The following is a 23,153-nucleotide window of genomic DNA, read 5'->3' as shown; positions in this document are numbered from 1 at the left end:
TGCTCCAAAGCTTCCCTCTGTGTCAGTGATTCCCTCTGCTGAGATAGTGGAGGGCAGTTCAGTGACTCTAAACTGTAGCAGTGATGCTAACCCACCAGCTAATTACACCTGGTACAAGGAGAATGAAGACTCACCAATAGCATCAGGACAGATCTTCACCATCACTGATGTCAGACCTGAACACAGTGGGAATTATTCCTGTGAAGCCCAGAACAGAAGAGGACGTCATAACTCCACCTTACATCTGACTGTTGTGAAAGGTAAGTTTTACTCATTGAAAATCACACATACACACACACATACACACACAAGGCATAAGAGGTCAAATGTTTATCTGCTCTGTCTCAATTTTTAGGGAAATCTTTATTTATATTAAACATCATCAGGTTGATTCTGGCGGTCCTGATGCTGATTCCTCTGCTTCTCTTGATTCTATGGACGAGGTAAAACAATTAAGAAAACATCCCTTCATTTATTTCCTTACAGAATTTTCAAGGTTAAGTCATTAATTTTCTTATTCATCATTAATTTAATTAAATTAAACATTTCTTGATTTTGTTGGATTCAATCCAGGAAAAAGAAAACTCTGAGCTCCACCACTGAAGTGAATGAACCTGTAGAGACTATAGAGGTGAGAGAGAGACCTTATTGACAGAACTTGAAATGAAATTGTAAAGATTATTTAATTTTAAAGAACAACCTTCCAAGTAGAAACTAGTAAACCTTAAAGTAAGCACATATTCAAATATATAAAACAAAAATCTAACAATATGCACATTTCATGAGTGAGACCCATTGTCATCTCTTCCCATCAGTTGCTGCATCTAAGACACCTGAAGTAAAATCCAGTCAGGTTGGAGCCTCCTGAAAGGTAAAAAGCAGGCTGACATCAGATTCATAGTTACAGTTATGAGATGTACCTCATCTAAATGTCATGTGATTTTGTTCTGATGCAGTTGAACCAGAGGCTGGACTCACCTGATGGAAACAGAAAGTATTACAACAGTGAAATATGAGAGTGGAGAGAGAGAGAGGCTGCAGAGGACCATGTGGACGTTTTCATGTTCAGTTTTCAGCAGCAGCAGCAGCAGGTAGAAGTGAGCAGCACAGACAGTCAGTAACAGCATGTAGCAGAAGCTTTGAGAAGAATGTGCTGATGGCAGCTTGAACTGAATCATGTCCACGTGTCAAACATGATTGATTGTTTAGATCAGTTGAATATCAGGTGGTGTGTGTGACTCAACTGATTTATAATTTACTGAGTGTTCTGTCTGAACTAATGCAAGCTTATTTTTAGTTATATTACAGATATTTAGGAAGAGAGCTGCAATGCAAACTGTTATTTTACATGTGTATATACTGTAATTAATCACTTTTGAGGAATCCTGATTGGCTTCTTGTACAGTTTACTGTATATTTTCACACATCAAACATAATCTCAGGTCTATCACACTTTGCTGAATGTCACATTATCCAGGTATTGCAGTGGCTGATATACAATAAACAGCCAGCTTCCACAACATCTCTGTAATTGGAAACATGATTGCAGTTCCCTCTCACTGCTGCAGGGGGCGACAGTGTGCAGAAAGTTTGAGCTTTAATACAATTTAAATATTTTCTTTAAATCTGTTGTTTTGTGCTGATTTATTTCTTACTTTTCCTCGAGTTAAGGAGGAAACTTGTCACAGTAACATACTTCATTATGATTTTGGGATGTTGCTAAAATGAAGATGCACAGACACAGTTTGTAAGTCTGTAAGTCCATTTAAACTCTTTGGGGTCACTCAGTGAAGCAGAAGATGTGGCCGTTTACTGAGTATGAAGCCTTTTCAGTAAAACAGTTCATATTTGTTAGTGACAGCTGTAGATCACTGACTGAATCATTTTCATACTTAGACACCTCGACTGTGAGAGTTTGTTCAACTACTGTACAACAAGGTCACCAATGTGAACAATCAATGCTTCTGAAACTGAACCTCTAACTGTAATGATTAATGAATTTAATGTCGAATGTAAACATATTAAGATGCAACTCAATCATAAAAAGTGAAAAGTACTGAAAGTAACTTTAAATGTGTGTGAACAATCAGCGATGGATGGTAAAATGTTGTCTCAGGGTTGTGATTCAGTATCGCTGATGTTTCACTGCCATCTAGTGGTGAAGCTTCAGTGTTGCAGATTCAGGCTTCATCACTGAGGTCTCCCTCCACTGTCTGCTTTAAAGGTATAGTAAGCGATGATGTGGGAGAAAAGGAGGAGAAAAAGTTGTTGATATTTGAGTGAAAACCAAAACAAAACCTACCGCTCCCTTCATGCTCCTCCGTGCTCTAATTCCTAAATTCATGGACGCGCATCGTCATGGCAACGGCAGTCTGAAGCGTCTGCTCCCGTCCTGTAAGTTAGCTTCAGTTTGGGAAGCTGATAGTACAGGTAGCATGTGTTTTAGTAGCAAGTTTGATAATAAGTCTGACAGTATTTAAAAAGGTGTTGAGACCAAATAAGCCAAAGCCAAAGCGGAGGAGTAACTTAGTCTATGTATAAATGATGTTATCTGAGTAACTAACCTCTACTCTACCATCAGTGATACATGTCAGGTTAGCGATGCGGTTTATTGAGAGTATTAAAAGATCTAGGAAGAAAGCTTCATACAGCAGCCTACTCTGACATTATTTATATTATTAATATCAGTTAGTTTCATCCTGTTATTGTGTAAGAAAAGAAAAGAGCAGATATACGGGAGGAGTAACGTCACACAGTAGCTTTATCCTGCAGCCTACTCTGTCTCAGGTTTTTTCTCACTTTCCTTCAGTGTCTAGCACTGTATGTAGTTTTGGATTTATTTTGCTGTCACGTTGTTAGATTTGGGTTTTTATTTCAAATGGTTGGTACGTCATTTTTAATGTTTCCCCCCTATTTGAATATAGGACATCTCAGTACACCCCCCCCCCCCCCCCCACCATTAATTTAAACTGTATCATGGTTCACAGGTCGAAGAGATGAACTGTAGAGGGCATCATTGCATATTTACAAAGCAGAGCTGATTTCCGATGAGCTCTGTGTTACAGTCAGAGTGATTGTGAATGAGTGAGTTTACATCGATTCATTACCCCATTTAAATCACAACTCAAAACACATCTGTTTAAAACTGCCCATTATATCTGATGCCAATTGCTCTGTCACTTTTATATTGTTTTTATTTCTATATTTTATTTGTATTGTTGCTCCTTTTTAATGTGTTTTTAATTTCTGTAACTCGGTACAGTGCCCTGAGTGCCAAGAAAGGCGCCTTTTAAATAAAATGTATTACTATTATTATTACAACTGTAGATGTAAAACCTTATGTACAAGATGAAGATGATAAAAATGTGTCATTATTTCTCTTCTCTCTTTAGATTGCTGATAGGCCAGACCACTGGTCTCTTATTTTCTATACAAAGATCACATTAGGTCTCTAGAAAGTACAAGTATATTCATAGTAATGTGAAAGAGGAAGGAAATGTACTTATTTAATTTAAGCCTGTTATCTGACTTCTGCTCACAGATCACATACTACGAGTATCTTAACAGACAACGTCCTTCTCTGCTGTAAGTAGAACAGTTTACTGATATGATTATTACATGTTGTTTACATTATTTGATGTATTTTATTGTCTCTGAAGCCTCACAGAGAGATGAGAGGAGCAGTTATGAGTTTAACAGCAGCAGCGAGTGGATTTGTTGTCTTCCTTCTGTCTGTGTCAGGTACTGTATATCTACATTTACATTGTAGGATATTTAACACTTATTCAGAGCAGTGTGTTGAATTAAGACAAAACGGTACAAAGTAATATCAGTATTAATTGTTGAACACTGTAATAAGATGTTGAGCTGTGTCTGCGTCATGAGTGGTGGGTGTGGGGCCTGGCTGATATGGTTTGTCCTCCCTCCCTCCATAGATTGTAAGAATCATATATTTTTATTCATGCATATGAATATATTCATAGTTATATGATGGTACAGCAATGCACTGAGAATTTCATCTTATCATGATGTTTTTAATGTTTGGTGATGTCTGCACTCTGTACTGTAGAGCTGGACAACTGTTTTAGCTGTTACAACTATAAAAGTTGCCCCTCCCTGTGAAAACTTATTGACACCTATTTTATCTTAGATGCTTTCAGAAGTTTCTCACACTTCATGTTCTGCATTTCTTTGTGGTTTTCACACTTAGCTCAGCTATCAAAGAGGAAACTAAACAAGACATGTACTGACTCTAATGATTCAGTTTCTTCTTCTCATTATTCTGCTCAGTTAAACAACATTAATGTTCATAGCTTCAATACATTCTTGTTCATTCACTGCATCTTCAGACTGTACAATAGTCTGTCTCAGTGCAGAGATTAACTGTAAACAGCATCTAAAACAGTTTTTTGCACTGGAAATTCAAAGTTTGTATAAATATATTTTCTGTGCCTGTGTTCACTCAGTTCAGGTCTAGTTAGTTTGATGCACAATGAGGAGCTTTGAATGACAACGACTTCCACAATTCAAAAGTGAATTCTATTTAAATTGCCAGCAAAGATCACATTAGGTCTCTAGAGGAACAGCAAAACTTGCTTGTCGCATACGCCTATATTGTCACTTGGCCCCTCATGCATATTCATAATAATAAGAAAGAGGAAGGAAATGTACTCATTTAATTTAAGCCTGATATCTGACTTCTGCTCACAGATCACAGAAGACGCGCATCTTAACAGACAACACCCTTCTCTGCTGTAAGTAGAACAGTTTACTGATATGACTATTACACGTTGTGTACATTATTTGATGTATTTTATTGTCTCTGAAGCCTCACAGAGAGATGAGAGGAGCAGCTATGAGTTTAACAGCAGCAGCGAGTGGATTTGTTGTCTTCCTTCTCTCTGTGTCAGGTACTGTATATCTACATTTACATTGTAGGACATTTAACACACTTATTCATAATAGCATGAAGTCATTTTAAGAAAGTAAATTAAAAATATCTCAGATCAGCACTTTTGTTGGTTTGATGTATGTGTGATGCATTATGATGAATAACAAAGATCCACTTCTGTTTATGCCTGTGTAAATTATAGCTGTTAAGTGAAAGCAAAATGATACAAATTAAATATCAGTATTCACTATTGAACATTGTAATAATATATTAATTTAATTAGATGTGTCTGCATCATGAGTGGTGGTCTGTCCTCGCATGTGATTGGCCGAATGGTGTGCCCATCAAAATAAACTCCCACGGAGTCGGCTCTTCTGTCGTGAACGAGAAGAGCCGATGACTGTCGGAAAGAGCCGGATATTCAGCCTCCTACTCAGCAGTCCGTTTGGCTGAGGCAGGGGCGGGAGTTTATTTTGATGGGCACACCATTCGGCCAATCACATGCGAGGACAGACTGGGATCATACCATTATGTGAAATAAGGAAGGGGGGCAGACGCTCCAAAGACAGCGAGTGTCGTAATACAGGCCAGATACTCACAGCAGAGACAGAGAGACGGAGGAGGATTTGAGTGAAAGCATGCCAATGTGTTCAGTTGTTCTGTGTTCAGTTCAAGGTTTTTCAGGTGTTTAAAGGTTTAATTAAAATGTTAAACAAAAGTAACTATTTTCTTTTGTAATGACAAAAATACATACATTTTATGAGAATTGCACCGCGACAAAACACTACGTGATGGAGAACTTCGAAAGGTGCATGGCGGCGTCGGGGCACCGGTGTAGTTACGGCGCGGAGGTTACGTAGAAGCATAAATCAGCCTTAAGTCAATTTTTTCTCAAAACTACAGACTGCAGCTTCTAGTATGATGAACACGTCAATAACTTCTTAGTGAAAGTTGTTAAAACACAAATGTCTATTATTTTGACCAAACAAGCCGTCCTCCGAGCTGGACTAATAACATTGTTGTCTATGTACAGCTGGCTGTGAGACGAGTGCACAGGGACCGTCTAGACAGTGCAACACCGAGGAGAAATGCTTAAACTAATAGTTCAACTTTTATACCGTGGAGTGTCCTATAAATTATTTGACAAATCAATGACCTGCTGTTGAAATTGTTATGGGTTGTTATAAAATGCTGTATTCCAGTTCAAGTTCTAGTTAGATTGATGCACGATGAGGAGCTTTGAATGACAACAACTGAAGATAAAATCATATTGGTGCCATGATCCACTTTGTCTTATTCACTGATTCTTAACTTGTTATAAATCTGATTGTGGTTTCTGATGTGCTCTGTGTTGCAGTGGTACAGGGTCAGAATGACTGGGGAGTGACTTACACTTCTACTCACATCTGTGGCACAAAAGGATCAACAGTGGACATTAATTGCACCTACAGATACCCAACCAGGATAAATAATGTTGATACTGCAGTTGATGAAACATTCTGGTTTAAAGGGAGTAATTATGAACCTGTGGATCTGAGAACAGACTCAGAGTACGCAGGTCGTGTGCAGTATCACTGCGATAAGAACGACTGCACTCTGAGAATCACAGACCTGAGAGAGAGAGACTCAGCTGAGTACAAGTTCAGGTTCACAACAAACCAACTAGGAGGGAGATATACTAGTTCATCTGGAGTCACTTTGACTGTCACAGGTAACATTTTAATAGAAGACTTAATGAATATTAAATGGTTAATATCTTGGAAATATTACTGTAAATGTTTGTTTGTGTATGAACATAAATTACATTTCTGTTCTTTCTTCACAGTTCCAGAGCTCCAGGTGCAGGTGGTCCGGTCAACAATCAATCCTTCCTCAGCAGAGCTGAAGTGTCACAGCAGATGTTGTCTACCTGATCGTTCTTCCTTCATCTGGTACAAGAATGGACAGATAATTAGTGGAGAAACATCTTCTACTTATTTATCCAACTTCAATCATGCAGACAGCTATTCCTGTGCTGTTACAGGATATGAGGATTTCCCCTCTCCTTCAGTTTGTGAGTTTTCTTCACAGTCTTCCACTAACATAACAGCATCTTGTGAAGCCTTTTATCTAAAGTACTGTACAATGACTTAATGTATTTCTAGTATGAGTGACCCCACTGCCTCACTTGTTATTGGCACCGTGTTTTTCTCATTGAGCTCTACTGTTGTCAGTATCAATACAATACAACCTGCTCTGTGTTACTGCAGAGAAATATGTAGTTTTAACAGATTAGAAATGTTGTATCCTGCCTATTAAAGAAACTCTTGTGAAACACACGCACACAATGAAGGATTCTGTGCTGACTTTCACTATTATCTTTCAGGTGTCCATGGTCAATCTTGTAACAGAGTGATTTACACTGACAGAAGCATCTGTGCCTTCAGAGGCTCTTCAGTGGACATTTCCTCCACATACAGCAGTTATGAATCTATCAGATCATCATTCTGGTTCAGTCCTGATCGTAGTCATCAGTGGCAGAATCACTCACAGCCTGAGGACCTTAGTAAAGACTCCCAGTATGCAGGTCGTGTTCAGCTCCTTAAAACAGAGAGCGGACGCTCCACTCTGAGAATCTCTGACCTGAGAGAGAGCGATTCAGCCCAGTATCACTTCACATTCAAAACACAAAGGTTTGAATGGAGGAGTAGTTTACCTGAAACAACTCTGACTGTCACAGGTACTGATGAACACAAACACTGGTACAGTACATTTAAACAAGCCGATTACAAATGAATGGGGCTGAATTAATGGAGATTAATCTTATTTAATATCGATGGCGAATGAATGATTTTCATCATTTTGTGTGATTAATTTCCGGTCTTTCTTAAATTATCCACCAGTTTAGTTGGTCACTTATATGAATTGTCATTTTAACTGTCCACCTTTCTGTTAGTTATTTGTAATGTACAGATCATGTTTCTCTTTGTTTCCTCACAGAACCAAATCTACAAGTGCAGGTTAACAGAGTCAATCAGTATTCTTCCTGGGCAGAGCTGAAGTGTCACAGCAGCTGTCGTCTACCTGATCGTTCTTCCTTCATCTGGTACAAGAATGGACGGAAAATTCAGGATCAAACATCTTCTACTTATGAAGGGTACTTTTCTCCTGCAGACAGCTCTTCCTGTGCTGTACAAGGATTTGAGCATCATCCTGCTCCTTCAGTGTGTGAGTTGACATAACTATTGCTTCTATTAAATAATTAAACATTCAATTCCTGCACCAGACCTGTGGTGACAGAACTTGCTTCATAGCTGGCCCCTCCCTCTGAACTCTCTCCCCAAACCCATCCGAGACTGTACAGACCTGTCTGTTGAAAACACTGATCAAAATTCAAACATTTTTAGATCTGATGTTAATGTGTGATTAATGTCATGTGTGGCCTTGTGCTTTTAGGGTTTTCCTTCTAAAGATTAAACTTATGTTCAGAGTCAATTAGTATCCTAAAACGACATCTATAAACAACATGTATTATTACTATCATTATAGCTGTGTTGTTTTAAATTAATTGTATCTTTCAGGTGTCCATGGTCAATCCTGCAACAAAGTGATTTACACTGACAGAAACATCTGCGCCTTCAGAGGCTCATCAGTGGACATTTCCTGCACATACAACAGTTATGAATCTATCAGATCATCATTCTGGTTCAGTCCTGATCGTAGTCGTCAGTGGCAGAATCACTCACAGCCTGAGGACCTTAGTAAAGACTCCCAGTATGCAGGTCGTGTTCAGGTCCTTAAAACAGAGAGAGGACGCTCCACTCTGAGAATCTCTAACCTGAGAGAGAGCGATTCAGCCCAGTATCACTTCACATTCAAAACAAGAAGCTTTGAATGGAGGAGTAGTTTACCTGGAACAACTCTGACTGTCATAGGTACTGATGAACACAAACATAAATACATAAATACACAAACATGACGTTTAAAAACACTAATGATCAATCGTCATCACAAACATACATTTTGAATACAGCTGCTGCCCTCCACTACTTCTAGAAAATGTAACTGATGTCTTGATGTGCATGTTCATCTATGATTATTTAGAACGAGTGGTGATAATATTGTCCCTCCTCACATATGCAGCTCTCCAGGTGCAGGTGATCATAATACCAGTCCATCAGTCTCATATGGAGGCAGAGCTGAAATGTCTCAGCAGCTGCAGTCCAGCAGGTCGTATTTCTTACGTCTGGTTCAAGAACGGACAGAAAATGATGAAAGAGGAAACTTCTCTTTATTCAGGGCAGTTTAATCCTGGTGACAACATCTCCTGTGCTCTGAAAGGACATGAGGATTACCGCTCTCCTTCAGTGTGTGAGTTTACCTAACTTTGTCACTAACATAATGTAAAGATGTTTCCAAGGTAACAGTTGATTTTAATATGAGCAGCAACAAGGGAATCAACTTTCCCTCCTCATTTGTTTTTTACATGTCAGTGTGTCAGTTATTCCACTGTTGACCAACAATGTTTTCCTCCAGATGGTCCAAAGCTTCCCTCTGTGTCAGTGAGTCTCTCTGGTAAAATCATTGAGGGCAGTTCAGTGACTCTGACCTGTAGCAGTGATGCTAACCCAGCAGCTAATTACACCTGGTACAAGGAGAATGAAGACTCACCAAAAGCATCAGGACAGATCTTCACCATCACTGATGTCAGACCTGAACACAGTGGGAATTATTACTGTGAAGTCCAGAACAGAAGAGGGCATCATAACTCCACCTTACATCTGATTGTTGTAAAAGGTAAGTTATTCCTTTTCACCTTTTCACCCTTACAGCACAAATCCTAGCTGGCTTACAATTAACAGACATCTATCTCCATTTCTAGACAAAGTAACAACACAAATGAACATCATCAGGTTGACTCTGGTGGTCCTGATGATGCTGATTCCTGTACTTCTCTTAGGTCTGTGGATGAGGTAAAAAAAAATCCATCAGTTCCATCACTGCTCTCTTTCATTAAAATACTTATTTCCCATCTTGAAGTCATTAATTGCATATTTACTTGATTTAATCCAGGAAGACGAAAACTCTTCTATCCACTACAGTACTGAATGACGTCATAGAGTGTAAGGAGGTGAGGGATTACTTTATTATTTTTATTATAATTATGATTGTTATTGCTTTGAATATGTGTTAACTGGATTTTTATACAAAATGACAACCGAAAAAAATTTTGCTTTAGATATTTCATGCACATTCTAGGATCAAATCTATGAACAAGTCTCTTTTTGTACCCCCAAGAATGTCCCAACTTTGGAGGCACAGACAGCAGGCACCGAAGAGCAGGAAGACATGCTGTGAAGTCCGGTCACACTGAACTCAAAACAAGTTCTTGCATTAGTGTGTGTGGTAATTTGTAGATTCACTGAAAGTAGAGGTGAGGGAGTTGGGTGACTTTTATTAAGATGGTGGAGAACAGAAGTTGTGTAATATGCAAGCTAACATTTGTTGTGGTTCCTTTTCATCTTTCAAGCTTGAGTGAGTGTTAACTGATTTCAATTTTCTTCAAAACTTGTAATTTCACTTTTTAATTTTCATCAAGTGATTTTCTGTCCACCTCAGTTGTAGACTACTTTGAGATGATAATATAGCATTCCTGTGATAAACATTGCTCAAGTGTATACATAAGCTTTTTAACATGCTTCATAATATGCTAACATTAACATATATACATGCTACCAAGCTTAATATGAACACAGTTTAGATGTTATCCCTTTCTGAAGTAACTGGAGTATCTGGTTGCATTTTTCTGGTTTATGGACCAAATATGGTGTCACCCATGTCATTTATTGGATACTCCCCTTACCCTAACCCTCCCTGTGTTGGATAATGACTGGCCTGAAGTCATATGACCATATACCCGACCCATCTTGGTAGATACATATCTGGCTCCACATAACTGGTAAATATATATTTTTACCTTTTCAATTTTTTGTAGCCTATTTCTATTTAAATACTGATTGTAATGTGTTTTATGAATACCTTGATGAAGGCCCCAAGCCAAAACACTTTGATCTATTAATAAAGTTGTTCTATAGCTACTACAAGTGTTCCTAGAGCTGTTACTTTTTTTGGGACTTTTTTTCCCTTCTCCGTGCACCTTGGAAGTAGGTGAAGTTGTGCCAGAGACCTCTACCATGTTAGCTGAAATGCAACATCATTAACATCTTGGCTTGTTTAAAATCATTATTTTAAAATAAAGTTTTTGAATATGCTAACTGTAAACTTGTTAACATGTTTATGTTTAGCATGTAAGCATCCCTCAGTAGTTGATAGAGAGCAAAAACAGAGCTAAAAGAGTGAATATTTCTCTGATAGTACAGGTGGCTAGCCTGTGAGATTATTGTGATAGCAAACCTGTGTTTATATGTCTTCATGACTGTAAACACTTTGAAAGCAGTGAACAGACACCAGATACACAGCGAGCAACTACACAGCAGCGACGTTGTAGGTTACGTTAGCACGCTGCTAACGTTAGCTTCGCAGCTAACGTGCAGAGCCTCAGTGCAGGTTAGTGCAGGTTTAACCCTTGTGCCTTATTTCAGAAAATGTTACACATGGCTCATTAGGAGGAAATGTTCATGTCAAAAGACTGCCATAAAATATAAATTAATCTTATTTTCCACTTTCAATTAATTATTTTTTAACCCACATCAGTCCTGTTAATAACTATCAAATATTCATTCATTTTCAGGATTTTAACCTGTCAAATGCCAGTTTGTTTAGCTAATACAGCTGCGTTTTAAATGCTCAAAGCTTAATAAACGTTTGATATGATATCCTATTGAGTTTGACAACCTGTGAATGTTTGTGAGTTAATGCATGAATGAAAGTGGTTGCGTGTGTGTGAGAGAGAAATATTTAGACATTATGTGCCACACATTTATTTTTCACTACACACATACACACACCACACTTTGACACGCATACCAACACATCCTGGTCTTTTTGAATGCACTCAAATTTTTCACTCGTCTGCTGTGCTTCATGAAATAGTACGAGCAGGACTTGGTAAAACTGCATTGTATTCTCCGATAGACAAAATAGAGCTAAATGGCGTCATCTGGTGGCGAGAGAGAAAAACTACCATTTTGAAGTCTCCAAAATAAGCCAGAACGGAGTAGTGCATGAAAGAGTCATATTTTGCAGTTATCATTGGTTTTAATGGGGACATATGTGTCCCTAAGAATTTCGGTTTAACACGTTTTTCTACACAGTGTATTATATAGTTATGTGGTTGAATTAAAAAATAAATAAAAATTGGAAGAATTCATGCCATATGCCTGAACAAAGCCTACAAATATCAAGAAAATAAAAATGAAAAGACAAGGTAAAATGTAAACTTACGACTCAAAACAGGCCGACAGTTTAGACACATCAAAGTTGAGCCAAGTCTGACGATGTAAAACTGAGCATGACAAGCTGAGTCTGAGATGTCTTACAATGAAAATAGAAAAAATAATTAGGTAAGATATTCACGTAGTAGTTTTTATTTTGCCTCTCTAAAAAAAAAAACACTCACTCAGTGACTGAAAGGCTTGAGGTGATCTGCAGAGATGAATGAAGAGAAGCAACACCTGTCTGTAAAATCTGTCAAGCAGTCTGTGTCTCTGTGAGGGAATTTAGGCCAGGTCAAAGGTCACCTGTTGAACTTACCTGAACTCTCCTAGCAGGCTTGGCATAACAGGAGAGCCTGTTGTTGAAAATTATGATAAATCACATAAAACCAAGGAAATTAATATAAAATATATAAATGTTTAATCAAAACATCCTACATGCTTAGTAAATTAATTTAGTAATTGGATTGGTTATAATGATCGCTTTTAAATTCTGTAAATTATACGTCACATTGATATTGAATGACTTTTTTCTATTTCGCAACATACTTCACAAAACATTAGCTCTCTTCACAATGATTTTAAGGGCTACTTCATGACATTATCTTGTGTCTGTTTAAAGCCAAACCGCTGTGTATATATATGTGTGTGTGTGTATATATGTGTGTATATATATATCTGCTATTGTTAACTCCATTAATGTGTCACCTGTCTTGAGATGTTTCCTTTCAAATTCAGCTTTATTGAGCAGTTTTATTATCTGTAAAACTATTTGCATGTTTGCAGAAAAGAACTAGATAAACCTTTACAGGAGGAGGAATCTGCCTCTCCTGCTCTTCAAGATGTGAGTTCTCTGTGAGGAGAGAATCAGGCTCCATATGCTGGTCTAATCCAGTCCAGGTGGTCCTGTCCACTTTTATTAGCGGAGGCTACGGCCAGACCAGAGAAGCCTTCAGCCATCATCCATCAGGTCGACTCTGAATCAGCGAGGAAAGCCGAGCAAATTGATCTTGAGCTTACCCAGAGATTATGGGCAATTTACCTCTCTGCATGCATGACTCCAATATTTATATTTAAAGAAGTAAAGATGCATTTTATGCCTGTAGGTGCATTTAAATGTAAGTCTATGGTTGGGCTCTAATGTTAATTGCTCAGTATCTGAAAGCTGATGAGACAATCAACAGCTTTTGATCCCGTTTAACCCTCCAACATGTTCTATATTTGTACGGAGATTTATAAAGAGCACTAAAGAAACAGGCAGATGCTGTTAAAGTATTTGCATGTAGTGTTTCTAATAAATACATTTTACATCCGTAAGTTTTATTCAGTGAAAATATTTCAATGATATCGGAATCATTCATTGAAGACAAATAAAATTATCCTATACAGATTTGTTAAGAATGTAATCAAGGCTTCTGAACATATTCCATGATCAGCAATGGCAATGAAAGTAACCATAAATATATATATTTATATTTTTATATATATATATATATATAAAATCGCTAAATAACCTACAAACTAACAGTTGAAGAAAGTACTAATCATGTTTGGGGTATAACAGTGACAAAGAGTATATGTCCAGACACACATCAAGTTAAAATCAAGTTGAAATCTCCATCAACATACATGTACATCGAACCAAACCTGGGTCTGATAGTATTTGTGGTGTTTGTTTTAACTTCCTGCGAGGCTCAGACTGGTGGGCGTTAACCATATCAGGACAAATCTGGAACGATTCAGGTGAGGCAGCGAACACAAATTTTTCAAGTTTCCTATGGTTTTGCTTGTTTCTCTTCTTCACATTCCAGCAGTTGTAAAGTTAAAAAAGAGAAGAAAAAAAATAAATCAGGGGAGCTGACAAAGCAAAATACAGCTCTAAAAATGTGAAAAGGGAGGAGGGGAATAATCCCAGAAAAGAAGTGCAAAGTTCATTTAATGTGCAAGCCAGGACTACATGCAGGAGGGGCTGATAGTTTAGGAAAGTTTATTCACTCTCTGCACTTTTAAAGCATTTTGCACATCAACTTTTACACACAAACAAACCAATAAACCTTCTCTTTGGACAAGACTCACAGCTACAGTGACAAAGCCCAGCAACCACCACACACCGCTTTTGGAGGTCACCGAGCAGCTGATTGTCGATGGTCGACTTTAGAAGCATATTAAAGGTTTAACTCGATGTAGAGATAAAGTGCTGCACTTCTGTTAAATTGGGGGCTTGTGGGATGAAACATTAAAAAGAATAGTTAACATTAAAGCAGCAGAGGCCAAGATATTATGAATTTTAGTCACTATAGTATGAGTCAAGCTCCAAAAAAAACACCCAAAAAACCTGGATCTTACAGTTTCCACAAAGCATCTTACTCTCAAATTCTACAATCTCTACTCTGTTATTAATGTAAGGTCTTTAGTAAATGAACAGCTCTAAATGTAACAAATTCTTCAACCAGAGCCACAGTTTAAAATTTTTTTGGGACAAGTGTTCTCTGTCCTGTTCACACATTTCCTTTCAGTCTGAGGCTTTTAACTGGAAACCTTTGAGTCATAAACCTTCTTTTCTGAGCTCTTTATGGAACTTGCACTGTCCTGTGATAATCCTTGCCCATCTGGCACCTTCTGTCAGCAAATTAAAACAAACCAAGTTATTTGCAAACCTTATCTGACCCAGGTTTGAAATTGTGTCACTTGAATTCACAGCTCTGCTCTCCCACCAGACAGTTGATGTTCTTCCACCAAGTCTTAGAGAGGCTCTTGATCTTATCAGGCGTCTTCTTCCTCAGAGTGAGCCTCTGTGGCTGCTGGACACTGCTAATGTCCATTTGCTGGATGCTGGCCAAGATGGCTGAATCAAAAGTGTCCTTCAGGTTCTTCTGGGTCAGTGCGGAGCACTCAGCAAAGCTTACTGCCCCGAGCTCCTGAGTGAGTTGCTGGCCTTCCTCTGTGCCCACTGGTCGCTCCTGGTTCTGAGCCAAGTGGATCAGTACCTGGACATCCTCCCTCAGGTCCACCTGGGTGCCAACTAGGATCAGGGGTGCACCGGGACAGTGCTGACGGATCTCAGGCACCCACCTGTTGATCAGGTTGCGGAAAGAGCAGGGCCGGACCACGCTGTAGCAGAGGAGGAAGACATCAGCGTTCTTGTAGCACAGCGGCCGGATGTGCTCCAGCTCATCCTTCGTGGAGCAAAGAAACAGAGCAGCCACATCAGAATCAATTTAGCAACTGAAAGGATAACACTGGCATTGATCTGCATATTTTTTTATTGACCAGTGACCACAAATGCCTTGAAAGACCAAAACTAACATTGTGTTGGTCCATCTCTGTGTTTAACAACTTCTCTACTCTGTCTGTGGCCATCAGCCCCTGACACATTGGCTCCAACTGAACATGTGAATCTTTGAAAACAACTCACAAATATATAGTTAATTTCTTTTTTTAAAATAAAGGCTCAGTCATTTCCTAAAACAGCTGGTCACTACAGTTGTTAGCTAACAGCAGGAAGTAGTTTGTTGGGGACTATTTGCAGTGTAGGATTAATGTATATTTGGTGCTCTAGTGAGTATTGTGCTTTTGACTTACACAATGTTAAAGTAAAGGAAATTTGAGACTATAATGGATAGCACAGCTATACACTAAAATAAAAGAAGGTGAATGAGCACTGAGGTGACAGAGGAGGCAAAACGTCTGAAATACAAGCATTATTTATTCCTGCAGGGGGCGATGTTAACTGTGGAGTGAAATGACTACTCGGGATTTGGGGGAAATTACACTGAAAGGGGTCTTAAAGGATTTGAGTCAAGGACTAAAAGCAGTCTGCAGGGGGCAACCAATACAAACACAGCAAGGACTGCAAACTGTTAACTGTGGCACCAATTACTGACAAATATCGATAATTGATGACTTACATTGATTGATCCATCAACAAGCCCCCATTTCTATCGTGGCAAAGCAGGAGGAGAGAATTTGTTTTAAGTTAAAATAAAACTATGTGGTTAGATTCCTTGTAGCCTAAATGAATGCTCCTGTTAAGCAGCTGTCAACGTGTTCAGGTGAGTTCAGATAAATAAATGCTGTCAAATTTGGAGAGGAAAAGGCGCAGCTCACCTGTCCAGCCATGTCACAGAGCTGCAGTCTCACTGGTTTTCCGTCGACAACAACCATCACTGAGAAGATAAGAACATACTCTATGTGTAGAAGCATTTTATTTACACACTTCATTAGTTAAAAGGTCAGGTATGGACACGTTATATACTAATGTAACTGGCTTGACATTGGTAACCTAAGAAAACAGCTTCATGGTTGTGAAAGATTACCAGTAAAGTTGTCAAACGCTGTCGGAACATATTCTGTCGGGTATCCATTAGTGGTGTAGCTGACGATGAGGCTGGTCTTGCCCACTGCTCCGTCTCCAACCAGGACGCAGTTTACCTTGCGCTCAGGTGCGGAGCCGGACCGCCTGCGCTTCACGTTCAGAGGGAAATCCCGGTTCTTCACGCGCCGATTCGGAACCGGAGGACAGTCGCTTCCGCACACCGGGTCCGACACACGGCAGGGCTTCTGCTTCCCTATATCCTGAGGGAGCATGACTCTACCCAAGACTTGACAATTACAGTTTTGCTGTTGTTGTATGGTGTAACAGTTCAGAGTTGCTGAACCCTCCCTGTACTCTCCATCTTCTTGACAACTCTCGTTTTCTTTCTGCTGTTGTTTTGGTTGTTAGATGCCACCTTAAAGCTCCAAAAGATATTTAGATGTGTTTCATGTGAACCATGGCAGAGATTTGAAGCGCGCAGTGGCACAGCCGTCGGGTTTCTCCGCTCAGCAGGAGCTCCTGATTGGCATTCTCCCTACATCTGCTGTGGTCGTGATTCCTAAGAGGCTTATCGAGCAGAGCACCATATGAAGCTGCAGAGCTTTCCAAGTGAAATGAACTAATCTCACTGGAAACATTTATCCCATGGAGTAAAATACACAGAAGGCCACGTCTCTCTCTTTAGCCAATTTACACAGTTAAAAGAAGGAATTAAAACTCTAAACTTAGTAGATGTATAAAGTTTTGTGGAGTCTCTTTCTGCAGCAAGGGCAAAACAATAAATGGATGAATTTCAATCATTTTAAAACATTGCAAAAACACACGAATACTGATTATATATATATATAGGACAGTGTGTATCAATAAATTACATTAAATCCTAAAACATATTCACAGATGGGGCTGCATGTGCATACAGTTTCAATTAAAATAGATAAATAGATTAATGAATAAATGACAATAACATATAAAGATGCTTAGTAAATTCGTTCTGACTCACCGCTTCTGTCCTAATATTACATCTTTATAATCAAACAAGCCCTAGTTTACTCCCACCAGGCTGCTTATAGGGAATTCCAGCAACGTCCAGGTTAGGTGGAAGACGGGCGCCTCCTAGTGGTGAAGTCGCGTCAGTTGTAGGACTGAATGCAACATGAATCATCATTTCTCAACACTGTCACCATCAGCCACAAATAAACAGCAGAGAGAGAGCGAGAGAGAGAGAGAGAGAGAGAGTCTGTGGGGTTAGGGTGGGGGAACAGGAAGAAAACAGATTAAAACATCAAAAGAGGAGAGGAGGCTGCAGTAAACACAGTGGAAAAAACAGAAATCTGTCCATGCAGTAAATGAGAACTGAACTAAAATCACATCATATCACTACATTTTGCATTTAGTTATTTAATACAATTTCCTGAAGTGTAATAAGATAGCACTAATTTGATTGATATGGCATATTTGAGAGCCGATATACACTGGTATTATAAAGAATTGATAATTTTATACCCTAAAATGTAAAGCATGCAGGATGTGTCTTGTTTTGTAGAACAGCTTTTCTGAGCTTAACAATATAATGAAAATACCTGAAACATGACTGATCTGTTACAGACACCCTCCACTGTTTTAGTTTATTCAAAAATATAGAAGATAAATATACATTTCAGGCATTATAGTGGCTGTAGATTAGACAACACTGACAAATCCTGCATTGATAGTCCTGTTTTTGACAGATATCTCGATATAATTTTACATCTTATTCTTGCATCAAAGCCGAGATGAGCAAATAGCATCACAAAACCAGCATCTCCCTCCTCCGTCTTCACATGTCTTCACTTCTCCAGGAGGCTGCAGAGCGACACCATGGAGAAAGAGCAGGAGTGAGTGTGTGTGTTTGTGTGTTTGTGTGTATGTGTGCGTGCGTGCGTGTGTGTGTGTGTGTGTGGGAGGCAGAATGTGTTGCCATGCATTGAACAGCACCAAAAACACACATTGAGTGGGAGTGAAACCATACACACCAGCAGAGAACAAGACACCGTTTCACACACTCGCTCACACGTACATTTCGTGATCATGAAGTCCACACAAATCACCAAATAACTCTTTTTTTATGCAAATAGTAAATATTGTTACTCGCTCACCGTACAGTTTGTTGCTTTGCACGCTATTAGTCAGAACTGAAATAGGAAAAATGTCTTTCTCTTACATCACACCTTATCCTAATCTGCAAAAGGCCTTAAATGAGATTCTTTACCACCACTACAGCCTTATTTCAGACCATGTTTTAATTGATTGAAAATCAGTTTATTGGCATTCATTCATTGTTTTATTTTTCTTCTATTTATCTACCTATATAATCTATAATATTGTTTTGTGTTGTTGTTGTTTTTCAACACCATTGCAATTGAGGGTTACTCTTTAATAGTCTTTCACAGTAAACTAAAGGTTAATAAATAGTCATTCTCCCAGATTTGAGATATCCATAAACATAACTCTTCTGCTGCTACCCAAATAATGGAGGTGGATTGAATTGTTGTGTGTGTGTGTGTGTGTGTGTGTGTGTGTGTGTGTGTGCGTGTGGTTTGACAAGCAACCTGTCTTTTCAGAAACAATCAGTGCATTTACATGAAATCAATTAGTCGGGTTATAGTTTCTCCAGAAAGCTGACTTCTTAACAGTCGCGTAAACGGGAAACCTGGTTTCTGTAACCGGGGAAGGGGATCAGAGAAACCTGGTTTGTGTCTCCTAGTTTCACTTTGGTGTGTTTTTATTGGGAAACATTTTCAGTTGTATCTGCTGATTATCTCAAGAAGTCACTGGCTCAACTGGAATTTGATCTGATTCGGTTTAAGTTGACTTTTTTTCTCGATTTAAAATTTTAGAAACAATTTTATTCAATTTCCGTATTTTAACTGTGTGAATAATAACTGAGCTTCAGCCTATTTCACCAAATACACTGACAATCTATGCTCTAATTCTGTGTTGTCGCTATTTTTTAAGGCTGCAGACTTTCAATGAACTACAAATGAAGCAGGCCGCTGTTTATCATCTATGGATAACAAGTAAAGTATGTCTTTAGTATCTTCACATATGAGTCATTTTTAGTCAAATGAGTATACAATCCAAAACAGTGTTATAAATCAAATTAATATATTTTAATGAATTCAATGAAATAAATATAACATAAGGCCTGTGTTTCCTCTCAAGCATCCCCCCCACCCACCCAATTGAAATGTCCTGGGAAAACTGGCCCTGCTTTACTTCTCAGGCCTCTCACTGATATAAAACACTGCTTAGCCTCTCCTCATCTTAACCTTTGATGAGATACAGGCCTGACAAAAACATCCAGGTCTTAAAAAACACAAAAAGGTCCTCATAGAGACACAAACACACAAGATCTAACTATCTCTCATTGCTCGTCTTCCTCGGTGTAAAAACTGCTAAAAATAACCATTAACCAGGCGCTGACATCACTACTTAACAGGATTAACGAAGAGTCAGCGAGAGACAACAGAGATCTACCAACTCTGTGAATGGAGATGTTGGGCAGCTTCGTATGTTGGCACAAAACCCACAAACCCATAAACCCTGTCAGCATACACACACACACACACACACACACACACATACACACACACATAATACACAAAGCTCCTATTCTACTCATGTACAAACAGTCCCCCTCCTCCTCCTCCTCCTCCAACATCTGATAAACTAGACACCTAATCAGAATCTTTGGGGACCCTGGGCCTCCTTTTGGAGTTTGCAGACCAGGCAAATACATTAACTCAATTTAGAGTTTGGGATTAAGGACCAGCCCCTGCCCCCCCCCCCCCCCTTTATAATACACACACACACACATACACAGATACAAACACACAAACACACACTGTCATCCCCCTCCTCCTCCTCCTCCTCCTTCTTTGCTCTGCCTTTCCTCTTTCCCTCATCTCTCTTTTTGATGGGATCAGCTGAGCGATACATTCTCCTCTTCTTCCCCTGCACCCTCTCTCTCCCTCTCTCTCTCTCTCTCCCTCTCTCTCTCTCTCTCTCTCCCTCTCTCTCTCTCTCTATCTACCCTCGGGGGACCGGGTGCTCGGACTCTATAGTTATGGGCCGGGGCCATCTGTCACCGTGCACATTCACGCAGCCACCAGAAGGCCGCAACATGTGCAGATTTAAATGGAGAACCCAACTTTCCCAGGACACACAGGCCTGACCCCGGCAGCCGCGGCAACCCCCCTCCCCTCACATCACCCCGTGCCTCCCTCCCTCCTCCTCCTCCTCTTCTTCTTCCCTCGTCCCACGACCATCACCACCACCATCCAGCATCTCTAAAACCCAGACCCAACCCACCTGCCCCACCCACCTCCTCCAACACCACCAAGAAATACTGTCTGCATGTGAATCAGTGAATTAGAGCCCCCCCCCCCCCCCACCTCCCAAACACCCCCCAGCCCCTCACACGCCAACCACCACCACCACCTCCTGGACCAATCACCCCCCCTCTCTCAAACACACCCCACTAAGTGTATGTGTGTATGGTAATAGCAGAGCAGCGTGCACGAGCACCTTCTTTACACACAATGATGGATTTCCACCTTACGTAGCAGCTGATGGTGGTGGTGGGGGGTGAAGCAGGGGTGAGGGTGGGAAGAGAAGGCGATGAGGGCAACCCTTGATGGATGTGTGAGAAAGAGAGAGATCAGCTGATTGGTAAAATTGATTGTGAAGGAGAGAGGGAAAGGAAGAAGGGGAGTGTGTGTTGGGCAGCAATACAAGTGTGTGTGTGTGTGTGTGTGTGTGTGTGTTGTGGTTTTTGTGGTTATGAGGAGGGGTGGGTGAGGGGGGGGTGAAGGGTGGGAGGGTAACAGGATTGGTCTTGTCTGTGGGACCCACGAGGAGGACAATGGGACCGGCGGGGGTGGGGCGAGTGTCACACACTTTTGCTTTGTGGCTCGGTCAACAGGCGTGTGCCACGGGTGTCGTCTCGCCTCCCCTCGCCTGCTGTCCGACTCTGTGGAGGGACCGGCAGCCATGAGAACCGGGGCCCTGGGCCCTTTAATGAGGGGCGTGCTGTTTCTTATCAAAGATGGACAAGCCATCATTACAATCATCATTAGAAACTGCAACAATGGAGCACGCCTCCCTTTGCTATGGATGGGAAAATCCTCTGCGGCGGTGACGTTGGCAGTGGGGGGATAAAATTAAAAAAAGAGCACAAAAAAAGAGCCAGTGAATGTGTCTATTTAAAGAAACTGAAACAGTTACGTCTGATGAGGCAGCACAGCACTGTGAGTGAAAAATTGTATCTCTGACTAAACAGGAAAGAAGAGACTAAGTGATGTTTTAAAACCATCGACACAAACCGTAAAAATTATAAATGCTCATCTGTCTTGAAACAAGGAACCTTCTTCTGTTGCTTTTCCTAAAAAACCCACAGCTGAATATTTGTTAATCACTGACTGACTGACTGATGAAGTTGCACCACTGGCTGTCCAAAGTCAGCCGGCCTAATAACATTTTAATGTTTTTTTTTCAGATGAGAAAGTAACCATTTAGATGCCAATATGTGGTCAGCTATTTGGAAATTTTGGAATCATTTTTGGAAATGTGAGGAGCTGCACCTGTGCAGAAGGCGATGATTCTACGTTATGTTTATAACTGAGGTCATAGTGGTGATGGAGGTGTATTAGCCTGCATTATATTGAATGGTGTTCCTAATACTTTTCCCACTCCATTAACATACATGAGGGGGAAAAATATTAGCAACACCAGTTAATTACTGCACGTAAGTACACCACCAGCACTTCGTATGACCTCTATAATAAACATAAAGTAGAATTATTGCCTTTTTGACTGTGTTAATAAAAACTAAACATGTATAAACTTCAAAAAAGTCGAATTTAAAGCAGAGCTGTTTTATTGGATTGAATTAAATTGCACAGGAGCACCTAATGAAGTGGCCCGTGACTGTGCAGTTTCATGAATATTGCAGATTGCATGTAGGAGATAACTATGACTTCAAGTATTCAGTTTATGGTGCTAGAAAAAAAGCATAAAAGTATAAGTATAACTGACTCATTTCCTGTTGTCACTAGGCAGTGCTACACAAGTTAGTCTTTAACCCTTACATACTGTTAATATTCTACACCCTCACAGTATGCTCCAGGTCAGTTTTGACCCGGTTTAAGAATCTCCTCATAAAAATTTTGAGGCACAGATGTGTTTAGAAAGCATCAATAGTCGATCTGACTGATCAATAAATGTGATTAAACCTTGATTCATGTTTCAGAGAGCAGAGAGAGTGTATTTTTTAGGTTTTACACCACTAAAAATCTCCTATCACACAATATCATGTCCTATTTTACCTCAGACATGAAAATATAACATAGCAATAATGATTTAAATGTATTTTATGGAGCTGTGGGGTTTATTGTATAACCATTAGAGCCATCAGTCTTCACTGCTACACCATAAAAAGAAATCCTCATAACTACTATCTTATTAAAACTATTAACTATTCATTTCACTAAAACACATGGACATGGATACGGAGATAATTTAACCAAGAACAGCC

General features: G+C 39.7%; 1 protein-coding gene and 1 long non-coding RNA gene across 2 annotated transcripts; one reads left to right on the top strand and one right to left on the bottom strand.

The window, feature by feature from the left end:
• The first annotated feature begins 223 nt into the window (after positions 1-223).
• On the top strand, positions 224-10,824 carry LOC128375668 (uncharacterized). The gene is made up of 4 exons (XR_008323098.1): positions 224-260; positions 9,753-9,843; positions 9,944-10,001; positions 10,169-10,824. It is a non-coding gene; the product is annotated as an uncharacterized LOC128375668 (long non-coding RNA).
• A 4,124-nt stretch (positions 10,825-14,948) lies between these two features.
• Positions 14,949-16,851, bottom strand: LOC128369163 (rho-related GTP-binding protein RhoU-like). The gene is made up of 4 exons (XM_053330158.1): positions 16,581-16,851; positions 16,372-16,430; positions 16,173-16,202; positions 14,949-15,440 (listed from the first exon to the last, which is right to left on the bottom strand). Exons 1-4 carry the CDS (start codon positions 16,849-16,851, stop codon positions 14,949-14,951), a joined length of 852 nt encoding a protein of 283 aa, XP_053186133.1.
• Between the last annotated feature and the right edge of the window lie 6,302 nt (positions 16,852-23,153).

The sequence above is a fragment of the Scomber japonicus genome, chromosome 2 (assembly GCF_027409825.1).
Source record: "Scomber japonicus isolate fScoJap1 chromosome 2, fScoJap1.pri, whole genome shotgun sequence".
NCBI lineage: Eukaryota > Metazoa > Chordata > Actinopteri > Scombriformes > Scombridae > Scomber > Scomber japonicus.
This window is presented reverse-complemented; position numbering and strand designations above follow the sequence as displayed.